Here is a 15,869-nt window from a genome sequence, read left to right as displayed (position 1 = left end):
CTATTTTTCCTACCAAAGTGGATAACTTCACATTTCTCCATGTTATATTCCATCTGCTACATTCTTGTTCACTCACTTAACCCAGCTATGTTCCTTTCCAACCTCTTTGCATCCTCCTCACACTTTACTTTCCCACCTAGCTTTGTATCATCAGCAAACTTGGATACATTAGACTTGGCCCCATCGTTAAGTAATTGATACAGATTGTAAATAGCTGAGGCCCAACCACTGATCTTTGCAGTAGCCCGCTAGTTACAGCCTGTCAACCCGAAAATGATCTGTTTATTCCACACTACATCACTATTGCACATCAAAGGGGTGGAACCTATCATTCCTTGAGCTCCAGATTTAGATTCTTCACTTCCTAAAAACATTGATAATTTGTGAAGTCTGGCATGCAAAAGACCTTGAATGTTGTCTACACCAATGGTATGGAGACGTGTTCACAAACAAGCTAATAGAATGCATAAATATCATCAGGAAGCAAGGACTGTGAAGAATAAACAAACCACATGTAAGCCTGTCGATTATAATGTCTCAAATATTGATATTGTGTTTCACATTTTTATCAGCTAAAGTATCCAGTGGTAGTAATGGAAGTTCTTTTTCAGTTTTCAAAGAAGTGGAAAACGATTCATGGACCATCATGTCATAAAGTTGTCTAAGCATGCATGACATAATTCAGTCCAGAGTAATCTGACCTGATCAACTGATTTTGGTTCTTTTCTCCAATTTGAAGGCAAGGGGAATAAATCACTGATTTGAATGATTCAAATTATCTTTTTCTTATTGAAACTGTGGATAGATTCATCAGTATCTTCTAAAACTATTTTGACTTTTTGATTGCTTTATTAAAAAAAAACAAAAAGTAAAACAGACTAAATGTTAAAACGTTCTTTGAAACTAACAGAGAATATTTTCTTTGGTACCTTGATGTAGGTTGCGAAAATGGACTTGAAGATCATTATGGTGGAATGTGGGAACTTCAATTTCATGCTGTGCTTATGGCTAAGTAAGTCCTTAACAGAGTGTGCAGAACTATTATAAAAGTGTTTCATCGACTGGTGCCTCAATCCTGATTATGTTACAGAGTGAATTCCATAACTGCTGGAACAGAAAAATAACCACATGCAGAGCTACATTGAAGCTTTTAATGATTCAAGGCTGTCAATATAGGGAAATGGTAGGTGTCATGCAGGCCCCCACCTGCCAAGAATGAGGCATATTAATGTTGTCATATGAACATTGATTTTAAACTTGCTGGGAAGAGAAGGCCTGTTTCAAGGGCTGCCAGACACATTTGCATACTATCAGACAGTGCTTGTGGAAACTATAGGACCATTTCCTGACACATTCAACTCACAATGGATTTTGAACACCAGACATTGAAGGTGTAAGGAACAGCATTCCAGAGACTGCTAAGATGATACAATCCACAATAGCCAGGACTGGTTAAACCAGCTGGTCATATGACTAACTGGCTGGTCCAGGGTTTTTTGAACTAGCCACAGAGTTTTTGAACTCAGAAAAGACTGTTTGCTCCTGGAGTGAGAAGACCTCCTATCTGCTCCCATCTCTTTCTCACAAGCCTCTGGACCCACTGAGGACACATGAACTTCAAGAGAGAAAAGTCTCCTACATCGAACAAGGTTTAAGAAGAATACTGGGCCCCAACGATAAGCAAGACCTATCTACAATCAATGATTTTGCAGCGAGCTCGAAGAACAGTAACCAAAACCATCTTCAGATATTGCCTCAAACCTTTCCACTTTATTTCTTTTGCACTTTTCTGTCTCTATCTGCATGTGTGTATCGCATATGCAAGCAGACATGGGCACATCCTGTATCCGTAGATGTTAACTGAATTAGAGTTTAAGTTTAATAAAGTTCAACCTTTTTTCTTTAAACCTAAGAAAACCTGATTGGCTAGTTTCTTTGCCTTATAATTGGAAGTTAGTGAACAAGAATTCACTAAGGGGGAGCTAAAAAACGGTGTGTTTAGATTAAACCCTGTTACGGTAAGACCAGGTGAAGGATGAGAGGGAACCCTAAACCCTTTTCTCACCTGGTCATGACATAGGAAAGCATTTATAATCAAAGAGAAAAATGGTTTGTAAGCCATTTAAATATATGAACTTTTGTTAATTTTGAAGAGTGAGGAACATGAAATTAGATTGCATTTTAAGCGAAATGAGTGAGTCTCACTCCAGATGATTGAGAATTGGCAGTCCTTTGCTGCTACTGTACCTTCCCCAATAGTGGGAAAAGTACATGTTGATTAGTGAGTGTATAACTGCTTTGCCAGCCTGTATATACTGAATCTGCTGGCAGTTCAAAAACATGACAGATGCCAGCTCAGATCACAGTGTTTACCTTGTTATGGGAAGAGCACCGTCCCCACAGAAACCTTCAGCAACCACCTCTTCTGGCAACTCTTGGACCCTTCAGAGGCAGCACTATATTTTGTTCTTTTTACATTGCAAGGTTGGCTGCCATGTGAGTTTTGTCAAACAGATTGCTACATGGAGACATATATGCATCACTTCATGACTATTAATATAAAAGTTGTTTGAAGGTTTTCATGGTGAGAGTGGTAAACATTGAGTAAGATGCTTTGATGGTTTTTGCTCTGCTCTGAAAAAAACATTTGTTTCTTTGAAAAAGGAGTGCTTAGAAGAACTGGTCTTGATGTTTCTGGTAGCATACTCTGCCCATCGTCTGGAGGAATAACGGAACAGGTGGAAACCGTAGGTTTATATGTGGTGGAGAATGGGAACGTGGGCGGGATTTTACTGCTGATAGATCATTACATGTTCTTGTTGCTCAGCTAATTGTGCTCCGTGATAGGTCTGTATATGCTACTGTTCTTGCTGCTGATTGGTCAGCTATTGTGTCTCACAGTAAGTCGATATATGCCATTGTTCTTGTTGGGGTATGTTAGCTGCAGAGCAGGTGGTGATGTGTTTCTTTTGTAGGGGTAGCCAGATATCACTGGTGAGCAGGCCACTGTCTTGGAGAACGGGTTGGTACTGATAGATCTCCATAGCCTCCCTGGCACATCTTGTACGCCAGTGCGTAGTGGATGAGATGAGTTTGAAATTGGACCAGCATGCTTGACGATAGCTGACTTGTCCCATTCACTGTGTTTGAAGCAGACTTGGTGTTCCTTTAGTGTATAGGCTGCAGCCTGTTTCTCCAATGTCGATGAGCCCCCAGTCACATGGCATGCTGTAAATTCCTGGTTTGTTGTGAAATGGGTTTCTTGTCTTTGTGAGTATGAAGGATAAATTGGAGCTTCTTGGATGACTTATATTTTTACTTCTATGTCCACTGGCTTGAGTGTGCATTGTAGTCTTTCCGAGGTGGAACCAATGTATGGGAGGCTGACTCTTGTCTTGGTTGAGGTAGTTGTTGCAGTGCGAGTAACAGACAACTGTTGTGGGATCTCCACTGTCACCAATTGTCGCCTACATTTTCATGGAAGAGTTCGAACAAGTAGCACTTCAGTCAGCTACTCTACAACCTAAACTCTGGCTGTGATATGTCGATGACACTTTCGTCATATAGAAACACCATGGAGACAGAATAATAACTTTCCATACCATTCCTTGATCTCATTACCAAGTCTCATAACGACATACCAGCATACCAAATCTACCACAAGTCCACTCATACTGATAGTTACCTGAACTGCCATTTTTTTAATCATTCCTACACTCTTCAATCAGTCTCCAACACCCTCATCAGAAGAGCCTACTGCATTAGCGATAAGAAACATCTACGACAAGAACTGCACCATATCACGTTTACACTTCAACCCAATGGATTTCCTTCCCAAAGGATCAACACACCTGTTACTTGCACTGCAACATCTACCTCAACCAAGACTGTGGTGACAACCACATTGATACTTGCTGTGGGAACTTCAGCCAGAATCTTCCAGACTTTTAAAATTCTCAGTCATTAGGATCATTTCCGAGTCCTGACTCCGCTCACAATCCTACAGGAGGCAACCAATTAACAGGCCACCTCCGCATTTGCCGTCCAGTTAGGGATAGTGGGCAGCATTTGGAGACGGGAGGTCAATCAGAAGCTTTTTTTCCCCAAAATATACTTTATTCATAAAAATCTGTAAAAATACATTACAAAACCGTTCAAAACAGCACCAAGTCGACAATACAAAGAGTGGAAAGGAGATCAGTTTCCTTTAATAAGGAGTGAGTTACCTCACAACCCTTTCATTTCATTTTAGATGCCATGTACATTTTGCAGCAAACCCATATTTTCTGCATGCAGCCCGAGAGGTTTTCCATGGATCCAGCCCCTCAGTTCGCTTTGGTGCGGGGACCGTGCATAGTTGTCTTTCGCCATTGAGCCTTTGCCGTGGCTGCCCCAAGCTTTAGTGCGTCCCTCAGCACGTAGTCCTGGACCATGGAATGTGCCAGTCTGCAGCACTCAGTCGTGGACAACTCTTTGCGCTTGAAGACCAGCAGGTTTCGGGCAGACCAAAGAGCGTCTTTCACCGAATTATCCGTCCTCCAGCAGTAGTTGATGTTTATCTCACGTCCCTGGGAGCAGCCCGTAGAGCACAGACTCCTGTGTTACAGAGCTGCTTGGGATGAACCTCAACAAAAACCACTGCATCTCTTTCCACACCTGCTTTGCAAAGACACATTCCAGAAGGAGGGGGGCAACCGTCTCTTCCCCATTACAGCCACCTTGAGGGCATTGTGCGGAGGGGATAAGACTCCGGGCGTGCAGGAAGGATCTGACGGGGAGAGCTCTTCTCACCACCAGCCAAGCTACATCTTGGTGCTTGTTTGAAAGTTCTGGTGATGAGGCATCTGCTCGGGGAACCATTCGACAGGATCCACCATCTCCTTTTCCCGTAGGGCCTTGAGGACATTCTGTGCAGACCACTGCCTGATGGATTGGTGGTCAAAGGTGTTTTTCTGCAGAAACTTTTCCATGAAGGGTGGGTGGTACGGCACTGTCCAACTGGATGGAGCTTTCCACGGCAATGTGACCAGGCCCATCCTTCGCAACACCAGGGACAGATAGAACCTCAGCACGTAGTGCATACTGGGGATCTATGCACAGCTTGATGCAGCCACACACGAAGGTAGTCATCAGGATGAGGACGACGTTGGGTACATTTTTCCCGCCCTTATCCAGAGGTTTGAACATCGTGTCCCTCCGGACCCGGTCCATTTTGGATCCCCAGATGAAGCGGAAAATGGCTCGGGTGACCGTCACGGTGCAGGAGTGAGGTATGGGCCAGACTTGCGCCACGTACAGCAACAACGTGAGCGCCTTGCACCTGATGACCAGGTTCTTACCCACAATGGAGAGAGATCGCTGCTCCCACATGCTCAATTTATGGTGTACCCTGGCTACTCGCTCCCTCCAGGTTTTGGTGCACGCCCCGGCCCTTCCGAACCATATCCCCAGCACCTTCAGGTAGTCTGACCTGACGGTGAAGGGGACAAAGGATCAGTCAGCCTAGTTCCCAAAGAACATGGCCTCACTCTTGCCGTGGTTAACTTTGGCTCCCGAGGCCAGTTTGAATTGGTCGCAGATGCTCATCAGTCTGCGAATGGACAGCGGATCCGAGCAGAAGACGGCGATGTCGTCCATGTACAGAGTGGTTTTAACCTGAGTGCCTCCACTGCCGTCCAGTTAGGGATAGTGGGCGGAATTTAGAGACGGGAGGGTCAATCAGAAGCCGGGATGTGATGGAGGCTGGCAGACTTCATTGTGGCTGCAGTGGGAGTGCAGCTACAGTGACTGTGGCACAAGAGGGAGCACCACAACAAGATGAAAGTGAGTATGACGGAGCTGGAAGGCTTTTGTTAAACCTCAGCAGTTTCAGTGGCAGCAGGCATCATGAGAGAGTTCTGCAATAACAGTCATCTGCTTACCATTGAACACAGCCTTTCCATTTTCATCATATAATTCGCAGATCGCATGTGAAATTCAAGCGGCTGGGTCCTCCCACTGTGCACTCACCTCCTGGAAGCCGGTGAGCCATGCATACAGTGGCGGTTCTGGTTTCCTCAGGGAAAATTGGAATGGTGTGGGAAAATTCATCTTAATTGACTCAACAACTGCCTCAATTGGCTTAATTGGTTGCCAGTTCAGAATTTGCCCGACCCCAAACCTCCAAAGCTGCCTCCGCAAGACTGCTTTGTTTCACATCTCTGCGTTAAAGCACAAATGAGATTGGGATCGTATCTGGAGGTGAACTGCAGACATAAACTCAAAACCTATCACATCAGGCAAAGCTGATACAATTTTGAAATTGTATGTAACAGTAAAATGATTTAGCATTTAGCTTCTAAAATAAAAGCAAAATACTGCGGAGGCTGGAAAGCGCTTCTGATATGTCTTCCTTTTTCCCCAACCAAGGATTCCACCCCTAGGCCCCCCCCCCACACTGTGGTTGGTAGGGCCCTCAACCGTGTCCGACCCATTTCCTACACTTCTGCCCTCACCCCTTGCCCTCCCTCCCAGAACTGCGACAGGTTTCCCCTTATCGTCACTTTCCACCTCAGCAGCCTACACATCCTAAGGATCATCCACCACCATTTCTGCCACCTCCAGCATGATGCCACCACCAAACGCATCTTCCCCTCTCCTGTCAGCATTCTGAAGGCTGACTGGCCCTTTTTTATTTTAATTTTATTATGTTCCTTATTTTTACCATGTGCTTGCCTACTGTTTTTTTTCATGTTTGTGCTTTTGGTTAGGTCTGCTCATTATTCTGGCATTAAACTCCCTCTGCACTAATGCTTTTGTCTTTCATCACACCATTAGCACACACTGTTTGCCTTGGTCCCATGACCTTGTCAGTTATTCTCTCTGGTCCTCTGTCCTATCACACGTCTTCCCTTTTGTTCTCTCCCCACCCCCACCCCCCACCCCCCCCCCCCCCCCCCCCCCCGCCTCCACCCCACTTTACTTGTTTAAAACCTATTACATTTCTCACCTTTCCCAGTTCTGATTAAAGGTCACAGACCTGAAACATTAACTTTGCTTCTCACTCCACAGACACTGCCAGATCTGCTGAGTTTTTCCAGCATTTTCTGTTTTTTATTTCAAGAAGCATTTAGTTTCTGTTTGCTTCCTGTGAACACTACATAACTCATTCACAATACAAACATATTTAAAAAGTGGGCACAAAAAGATATTAACTTATGTTTAACTTTTATGTCTTTAACTGTATTTTAAACATTAAAATTACATACAACACAAACAAATGTGTCATTTTGTGAATGAAACAATAAATAACAAAAAGGTAACTGTCAAAGTTAATTAAGAAATAGCATGAACTTAGTATCATTTCATGTGTTTCTGGATGATCTGACAGACAAGTAAAAGTGTTAATATTACATCCTAGTAATGCAAAATTAACTAATTGGACTGAGCTTTCCCAGTGTCTTTGGGACGTTGTATTAAGATATACCCAGTCTATTTTAGAACTAAGAATTCCAACAGGGAATATCTTTTATTTTGTTTTACTGATGGATACTGGAAAGTATATAACCAGAAAATACTGAAATACTGGTCCCAACTGAGTTTACTCCTTCAGTTAACATTTCTGTGGTCTCTTGGATTATCATTTTATTGCATAAGCTTTAAAAGGCTTGGGCCACAGATTTTACCTTCTATTCCTGTACTTGGAGTCTTTTATATCCCTTTTCCTTAGATACTTTGAAATACTAAGTTCATAGTGTCCTACAGTGTTGATTGTCAGGTACTAAACAATTGTTATTCTGTCAATCACTACAAATTGTAAACCTCTCCGTTATCTTTGGTTTGACTTGAAAACATTAATGTGGTGAAGTCCAGTAATAAAGAAACATATCAGCCCAGATGTTGCAATCAGCTGTGAAACAATGGCACTCGCCACTGTTTGTAAAGAAAGTTGCCCTCACAGATCTATCAATCTCTGCAACATGGATTTCACATTTCTCAATGTTAATTTTAGTCTGGTGCCACATCAAGTAGATCTCAAGGCATCCAGCAGCATCAATGTCAGCAAGCAGGGTAAGCAGCCTGTCACACTGAACAATTCCCACTGACAACAAACCTGGAAGTAAAATGCACTGATTATGCTGGAACATGTACACAGAAAAGCTGAAAGTTTATGAACAAAATGTAGAATAAATTATATTAAAAAGCTATGGAATTGTTATCATAATGGAAAAAAATTATAAATTATTTTCCAGGGCCAGAGAGGTTTTTCAACAGTAGTTATGATTTACTACACTGTTAAAAATTCTTATTAACAAGGCATAACTTTTTGGGCAGTTTTAACAGCAACATGACAGCATAAAAGAGTACGTTCTCATAGTTCAATCATTTCTAAGATTGCTGTCTGCAGGGACTTCAACAGCACACCCTGTGGAAGTGCAAGGAACCACTGGCAGCGTTTAACTACATGTGCAGACGGCAGAAGTTGCCGTCACAGGGTATTGAAGGCGAACACTGACAGTTTTCCTATCATTACAACTGCAAAATCAAGGCCATCAAGTTCATACTCTTAAGACACACTCCAAGTTTAAACCTTTCAGGTATTAAGCCAAAAATCTTCACTTTTTTAAAAGCTACTTGACCAACTTCACAATTGTTGCAGACCATACTTAATTTTTTTCCCAAATTGGGAAACAGTAGTATGGAAACATTAAAGAAGACTGCAGGAAGCCATTTTGTGGAGCAAGAAAATCTTTGTCACAAATGATTACACCCCATGTAAGCAGTTAGTTTCAGAATTCTTTCAGTTGTCCTCTGATGAACGCAGGCAGTGGCAGCGTGTCTATGTGGACTTTGTCTACCAAGTGCTGTAGGACTGTGTACAAACACTGTTCCTGTAGTGACATGAACCGGCAACATCTCATCCCAAGCTGAAGTTCTGTTTCTGCAGTTGTGGAACAGACGATGGGATACAGGGGCACCCCAACCTGTGGGGATTCAAATGAAACTAGGATCAGGGACACATAAGAGTCTGATAATTAAAGTATCTGCAGTTTTATAACCTAGAGTTTCAAAAAATAAAAGAATAAAAGTACAATATTCTACAAGGTATTTCAGTGAAATAGGACGGATTTTTTTTTTTAAATCACCATTTTATGTTATTGAGTTGGGACATTTTTGATAGTCTGAAACCTGGAGTGATATAGTTTATCAGATTGTAATCTTCAAGCTGACAGATGATTGTTATTTTTGTGCCCATCAATGTGAGGGATAGTAACCCTAAGAAACAGAACGTCTGATACCCAGTCAGCATAAAGCATTGCCAAATCATGGTCAAATGCAGCTTTAAATGCTCAACAATGTACCTCAATGCTACATGAGAGAATGGCATTGAGAGAATTTCAATTTCCCATTTTTGTTGCTGTTCTGAGGCCATTGGTTTAGTGTCAGTACGCCAACTACAAACTGATTCAGTTGCCTGGTTTTTCAGATTGGGCATTTACTGCAGCAGAAAGAAGAATTTCCTCCTGTTGGACCAGACTACACTCAAATTCCAGAGATTAAAGGACAATTTTATAATCCACTATTCCATCCAGTTCCCTGAGATACTTTGAGCAGGATTTTCTTGGTGAGATGAGGGTCAGAACTGAGGTAGGCGGCCACGGAATCTCCCGCCACTGGCCAGTGTGCTGATTCCCTATCACGGTCCAGAATCCTGGCCATTTTGCAAGAGACCAAGTAGGGTCTGTAACGGCTACCCACCCACAAATGGTGGGTCGCCTATTGAGCAATTAAGGGGCTTATTAAGGCCCCTCTCCTGCATCAACTGGAAGTTTGCCCCTGCAGTGGCCGAAACCAGCCAGAGAGGGCCTCCTGGTGGCAGACCAGGAGGAGTTGGGCCAGTGCTCTGGATTGCTTTTAAAACCCACCCCACGGCCAATGATAAAAATTGGTTGCAGCTGCAACCCAACCTGTGCAGGGGCTCTGTTACGCCAGTGTGTTTAGTTGAATGATAATTTTATTTGGTCCACTAACTGAAGATCTGAAGTTATATATTTTGGAATAAACTTAAAAGGACATTTATAAAAAGAGATAACTGCTGGCAGCTTAAGAAGATCTCCTAGTCTGCTACATTGTATCCTACATTGCAAAGGACTAAAGAGGGAGACGAAATGGCTGCATTTTCCCAGCAAGAATCTAGATCCAGGAAGTTTAAAGGAACTGCTTGTTCTTTTCCTTTTCAGCAAACACAGAAATACTGCTCACTGCTATGTTTGAATCACTGAGTGACTGTCATGTGACCAGCCCTTCCCCATCTGTGGTTTTAAGCTGGTGTTTTTCTCTGCAGCAGAAGAGAAGCAACTGGACTCTGGCATGAGCAGACTCTAAGTGGGGGTCCCTCTCCATTCCAGTTTGAAAGCTTTCAAATCATGCTTGTTGACTAAACACCTTTGCATGCTCCGGCTACAATTAGAAACCCCCTTGGAGGAAATCGTCCATATTGCTATATCCAAGAGACTCATCAAACCATTCATCTACCTCTTCAAACTAAAAGCCTCAGGACCACTGAATTCAGCTAGAAGCCCGCTGAATCACCAAACTTCACAGACTGTATTCTTTTTTATTTTTACGGACTCAAACTCAACCAATCTACCTTCCCCTCTCTGTAACCTATTTGTGTGTGTGTAAACCTCCAGTGTGTGTGAGAGTGAAAGTCGAAGCGTTTATTATTTTTATAGCTCGGTTTAGGTACAATAAAGTTAACCTCTTCCTTTGTTAACACAAGAAGACCTGTCTGATTGGTTCTTATTATGATCATAGTAAGTAAGTAATCAAAAACCTACTGAATCGGCCAGTACATCTACTTTAATAAAGAATTAAACCTGTTGTGGTCAAACAAAAAGAGGGAAGCCCTTCGACCCCTCCTCACTTGACCATAACAGGCTCTCAATCCACAAAGGAGGTGTGGCCATTTTTACTTTTATAAATATTATAAGCGCCGAGAGGGCACCTCCATCCTGAGGCATGCTATCTCTCTCTCTCTTACCTGCAACAGCAGGCTGTAGCAGTTTCACTCCTGGAGGGCTGTTATTGGCCCTCCAGCACGGGAGCCGCCTGCTGTCCTTAATTGAGGGCTTGGGACCTACATTTGATCCTGACGTCGGGATCCCGACCCCAAACGGAAAATCTAACACTCTATCGTCAATGCAGTAAAACAGAATATTGTAGCTGACCTCTATGATAAAGCATCTTTCCATTAAAAGCGAATATGAAACAAAATATTTCATTCTCTGTCACTTTTTCTTACAGATGACAAATACCAATTATGCTCTATGGCTGTCAGCGCTAATTACCTTATTGAGTCCGGTAAATGCCACACCCAAATTGTGTCCATTCTTATAAAAGGCCATAGTACCATCATACAGATTTAGGTCAACTCCTATGATTGTGGCTTTCTCATAAAACGGTTCAGTATACTGCCTGCTTTGTCCGCCATGCCAGATTGTACCTTTGTAGGATAAGCCCCAGCTTTCAGAATCCATTCCTGTGAGAAGGAAGTAACTTCATGTTAGATAACTGCTCAATCCAAAAAAACTGTGCTTGATCTGATTGAATCAATTAGTTGGCAATGAGTCCATTCCATTTTGCTGTAGCATTATTGAAATTTGAACATTTATTAAGAAAAATCGACTTCAATGCTCAAACTAAAAAAATGTGCAGTTACATCCAGGGCTAGTAGTTCAGTATGACCTGATATCATGTGACGAATCTCACAAGTTTTTATATTAAATGCATGTAGTAAGATTTGCTGCACAGGAACTGCAATTTTGTATAATTGCCCAAGACAGTGAAAGTACTGGTTTCTGAACAGATAACAAATCACTTGGTTTAGTTGCATTTAGAACCATTCTGAGCAGAAATGTGTTTACGTAAGGAAATCATAACATTGGCTGGAATTTTACGCCCCCCACCCCAAACGAGCGGGCTGGTGGCGGGGGTGTAAAATTGAGCGGGAGGCAGGGAGGACATTCCCGACCCCCTCCCAGATCTGCTGCAATTTTACATGGGGTGGCGACGGCGAGAAACAAGATTGGCCCTTTAGTGGCCAATTAACGGGCACTTAAGGGCCTCCGCCTGCCACTGCGCATATATAACCCTTGGCTGGTGGGCGGCTGAGGCCTCAAATATCCTGCCTTCTTGCGGGCTGATCAGGGGTCCTCCTGATTGGGCATCCTGTGCCCCACTAATGGCCGCCCCCGAAGCCCCAAAAGCCCCCAACGTACAACACTCCCCCCGCCCCCACCCCCTAACCGAACCCCTTTGCCTCACCGGGGCCCGACCGAATGTCCCCGGCGTGGCCCTAAAAACTTACCTCTTTTCTGGGTCGCCCTTCTTCATCCTCCTGAAGCTGGGTGTAGTCCCAGCAGTGACCACCACTCCCAGTGAGTGCCCGGCAGCTCCATTAGGCGGGAATTCCTGCCTCAAGGAGGTGGAAATCCCGCCCAAGACCAATTAAAGGCCTGAACAGCAAAAAATCCTAGTCTGGCTCCCCAGGCCTGCTGGAGGTGGGTATGCTGCCGACTTTTCGGCTGGTGGTTGGGGCCTCCCGCCCAACGAAAATTTCCGGCCATTAAATCAAGAAGAAACAGTGCGGCATGAGGCTGAAGAGGAAAACAAAGGAAGGGCATTCCAGCTAGAAATGTTAAAATTGGAGGCTGAGAGTCAGAAGCAGGAAGAGGAGCTAGACAGATTACTAGAAGAGAAACATCTTCAACAATGAATCCGATACATGGGGTCAAGAACTTAAGGCCCATCATTTTATTAAATTAAGACCCATTTCAAATTTTAACTGTGTGATGATTCTGGTAGTTTTATCTGGGTATTTGAATTGATAGTCATCACAAGTGGGGTGGAAATGAATGAGCCAGCAAAGCTATGGGGCTGGATTTCACAAAATGAGAAGAATCCCAACACTTGACTCAAGAGCAGGTCATGTGGCCGCACGGGTGGATGGGGGGACTTTCTTGACGATATATCCAATTAACCTACGGCAGGCAAGCGAGTTGGCCAATAATGGGCGGTGGGCAGGAGAAAGTTCCAGAATGTCAAAGGAAGGCACCATATTTAAAGGCCAATCAGTAGCCTTCATACAGGCTGCACATATCGAGGACATTGGAAGGAGTACAGAATAAGGGAGGATGTGCAGGAATGGCTGGAGTCAGAGGAAGGTGGCTTCATGATTCAGTGATACCTCTCTGGAAGTGCTCCCACAGGTAGTGTGGGAATGGAGTGAGATGCCTTTCCCAGTGGACGGAGGAGACCAGCCAATCTCAAGAAGAAGGCATGGCTGGATGTGGCCAAGGAAGTCAGCAGCCGCAGGGTGGTCGCACGAACATGGGTGCAGTATCGGAAGTGTTTCAATGGCCTGGTACAGTCTGGCAAGGTGAATCACATTCATAATTGCAAGTTTGCTGCCCTGCATGTCTTAATGGTGCCCATGAGATGTAAGGCAAGGTGGCCGACCCATGTATCGGGCATGACTAGGGACCAGCGTCCACATTGAGACACTGAGTTCCCTCACACTGGAGGCTCACGATCAGTCAGAGTTGATCACTGCATTGCCAAGACCGAATGGCCACTTGCAGCAGGCCTCCCAGTGGCATGATGCTGGAAATGTAAAGTGGCACAGGCTGATGAGCACAGCTGGATTATGAGACAAGAGCGATGCTATGTATGTATGTGTTTGCAGGTGACACGCATTCACAATGCTAGGGAGCAGAGAAGAACAGGAGGTGGTGTGCCATTCATAGCTACAGTGAAGCCCATGGAGGAGGAGGCAATGGAAATAGGATGGGTTGCAGCAGAGCAGCTGTTGCTGAGGGCAAGGCAGGTGTGGAGCCCATTGAGAGCAAGTAATGCAATGGACGCGGGCATCAAAACTTTTAACAACTATTCGGTAACGCACCTCTGTGGACCTTGATGAACACAGAAAGCTCCAGATCAAGGACAGGCAGTAGGAGTTGGTTGAAAGCGCAGCTGGTTAACATCACTCCTGTCTTTCCCGCAGGTCCAGTAGCTGATGTGGGACCGACGACGGCTCTGGGACCACATGAGACCTCAGGAGGATCTGCCTTTAGAGGAGACAGCGTCACAACAGTCCTGCACACCCTCCACCAGTGCAGATACTCTCAAATTGGTGGACATTGATGTGCATTTAGAAAGCGTGGCACCAGCTGGTGAGCACTGCACCGACACACGAGTGGGTAACTGAGGCAGTGACAGCTGCAGCCACTCCCCATCAAAGGATTGAGAAAGGGCCAAGCAATGCTCAACTTCCTAAAGGTGGCGAGCCTCAGCGGTCATTAGCAAAGCAGCAGATGCTGGAGCAGCAGCATGAATGGTGGAACATCTTTCAGAGTTCCCAGAGGTTGTTCACTCCCACGCGTTGGCATACAATGAAGGAGTCGATTCATGCCATGAGTGGCGCCATGTCTCTGCCTTGTGAGCACAAGGCCTCATCCATTGAGATAGTGGCAACCTTCATGAAGAGGCACATGCAGCAAACCACCCAGTGGATGCATGAGGCATGTGTTGATTGGTGGGTAGGCAAGGTAGCTCTGAGACCCATGGACCCTTGTCAGGTGTCCAACCACTCCAGGCAAACAGGGAATGGCAGGTGGCCCTTGAAAGAGTTGAGGAGCAGCTGCTTGAAGCCTTTGGGGTCTCTTCTCAAGGTGCTGTATACATTGATGGTGGATTAAGAAAGCCAGAGTATTTACATATTTTCCAGGATCTCGGCATAGATGTTGATTGGCGGGGGGAAGTGTTGTGCTGTGGGAGCTGGTTGGAAGAGGACCTTCGTTTTCTGAATGTTTAGTGAAAGACCCATTTTCTCAAATGTTTCGACCATTGTGGATCAGCTTCCATATCTTGGGAGCCTCCTCTCGGCGAAGGCAGACATAGACAGGGTAGGTGGTAGAGTAGTGGTATTATCACTGGACTAGTAACCCAGAGACCCATGGTATTTCTCTGGGGACATGGGTTCGAATCCCACCACAGCAGAAGGTGGAATTTGAATTTAATTAATAAAACTGGAATTAAAAGCTAGTCTAATGATGGCCATGAAACCATTGTCGATTGTTGTAAAAACCCATCTGGTTACAGCAGGACATAGATCGGTTGGAGACTTGGGCGGAGAAATGGCAGATGGAGTTTAATCCGGACAAATGTGAGGTAATGCATTTTGGAAGGTCTAATGCAGGTGGGAGGTATACAGTAAATGGCAGAACCCTTAGGAGTATTGACAGGCAGAAAGATCTGGGCATACAGGTCCACAGGTCACTGAAAGTGGCAACGCAGGTGGATAAGGTAGTCAAGAAGGCATATGGCATGCTTGCCTTCATCGGTCGGGGCATAGAGTATAAAAATTGGCAAGTCATGTTGCAGCTGTACAGAACCTTAGTTAGGCCACACTTAGAATATTGTGTGCAATTCTGGTCGCCACACTACCAGAAGGATGTGGAGGCTTTGGAGAGGTACAGAGGAGGTTTACCAGGATGTTGCCTGGTCTGGAGGGCATTAGCTATGAGGAGAGGTTGGAAAAACTCGGATTGTTTTCACTGGAACGACGGAGGTGGAGGGGCGACATGATAGAGGTTTACAATGTTATTAGCGGCATGGACAGAGTGCATAGTCAGAAGCTTTTTCCCAGGGTGGAAGAGTCAGTTACTAGGGGACATAGGTTTAAGGTGCGAGGGGCAAAGTTTAGAGGGGATGTGCGGGGCAAGTTCTTTACACAGAGGGTGGTGAGTGCCTGGAACCTGCTGCCAGGGGAGGTGGTGGAAGCAGATACGATAGCGACGTTTAAGAGACATCTTGACAAATATATGAAT

General features: G+C 44.6%; 1 protein-coding gene across 2 annotated transcripts in view; it reads right to left on the bottom strand.

The window, feature by feature from the left end:
- Nucleotides 1-7,080: 7,080 nt before the first annotated feature.
- Nucleotides 7,081-15,869, bottom strand: part of si:dkey-23n7.10 (SPRY domain-containing SOCS box protein 3) — a 30,164-nt gene continuing 21,375 nt past the window's right edge. For both annotated transcript variants that reach the window (XM_068046897.1, XM_068046898.1), the window contains exons 4-5: nt 11,331-11,521; nt 7,081-8,963 (exon numbers count right to left, since the gene is read on the bottom strand). In XM_068046897.1, coding sequence (XP_067902998.1) covers nt 8,769-8,963; nt 11,331-11,521 — 386 coding nt within the window. In that variant the 3' untranslated portion in view covers nt 7,081-8,768. The remainder of the gene's footprint in view (nt 8,964-11,330; nt 11,522-15,869) is intronic.

The sequence above is a fragment of the Heterodontus francisci genome, chromosome 14, assembly GCF_036365525.1.
Source record: "Heterodontus francisci isolate sHetFra1 chromosome 14, sHetFra1.hap1, whole genome shotgun sequence".
Classification (NCBI taxonomy): domain Eukaryota; kingdom Metazoa; phylum Chordata; class Chondrichthyes; order Heterodontiformes; family Heterodontidae; genus Heterodontus; species Heterodontus francisci.
Note: the sequence above shows the minus strand (reverse complement) of the source record. Positions and strands in the feature narration are given on the sequence as shown.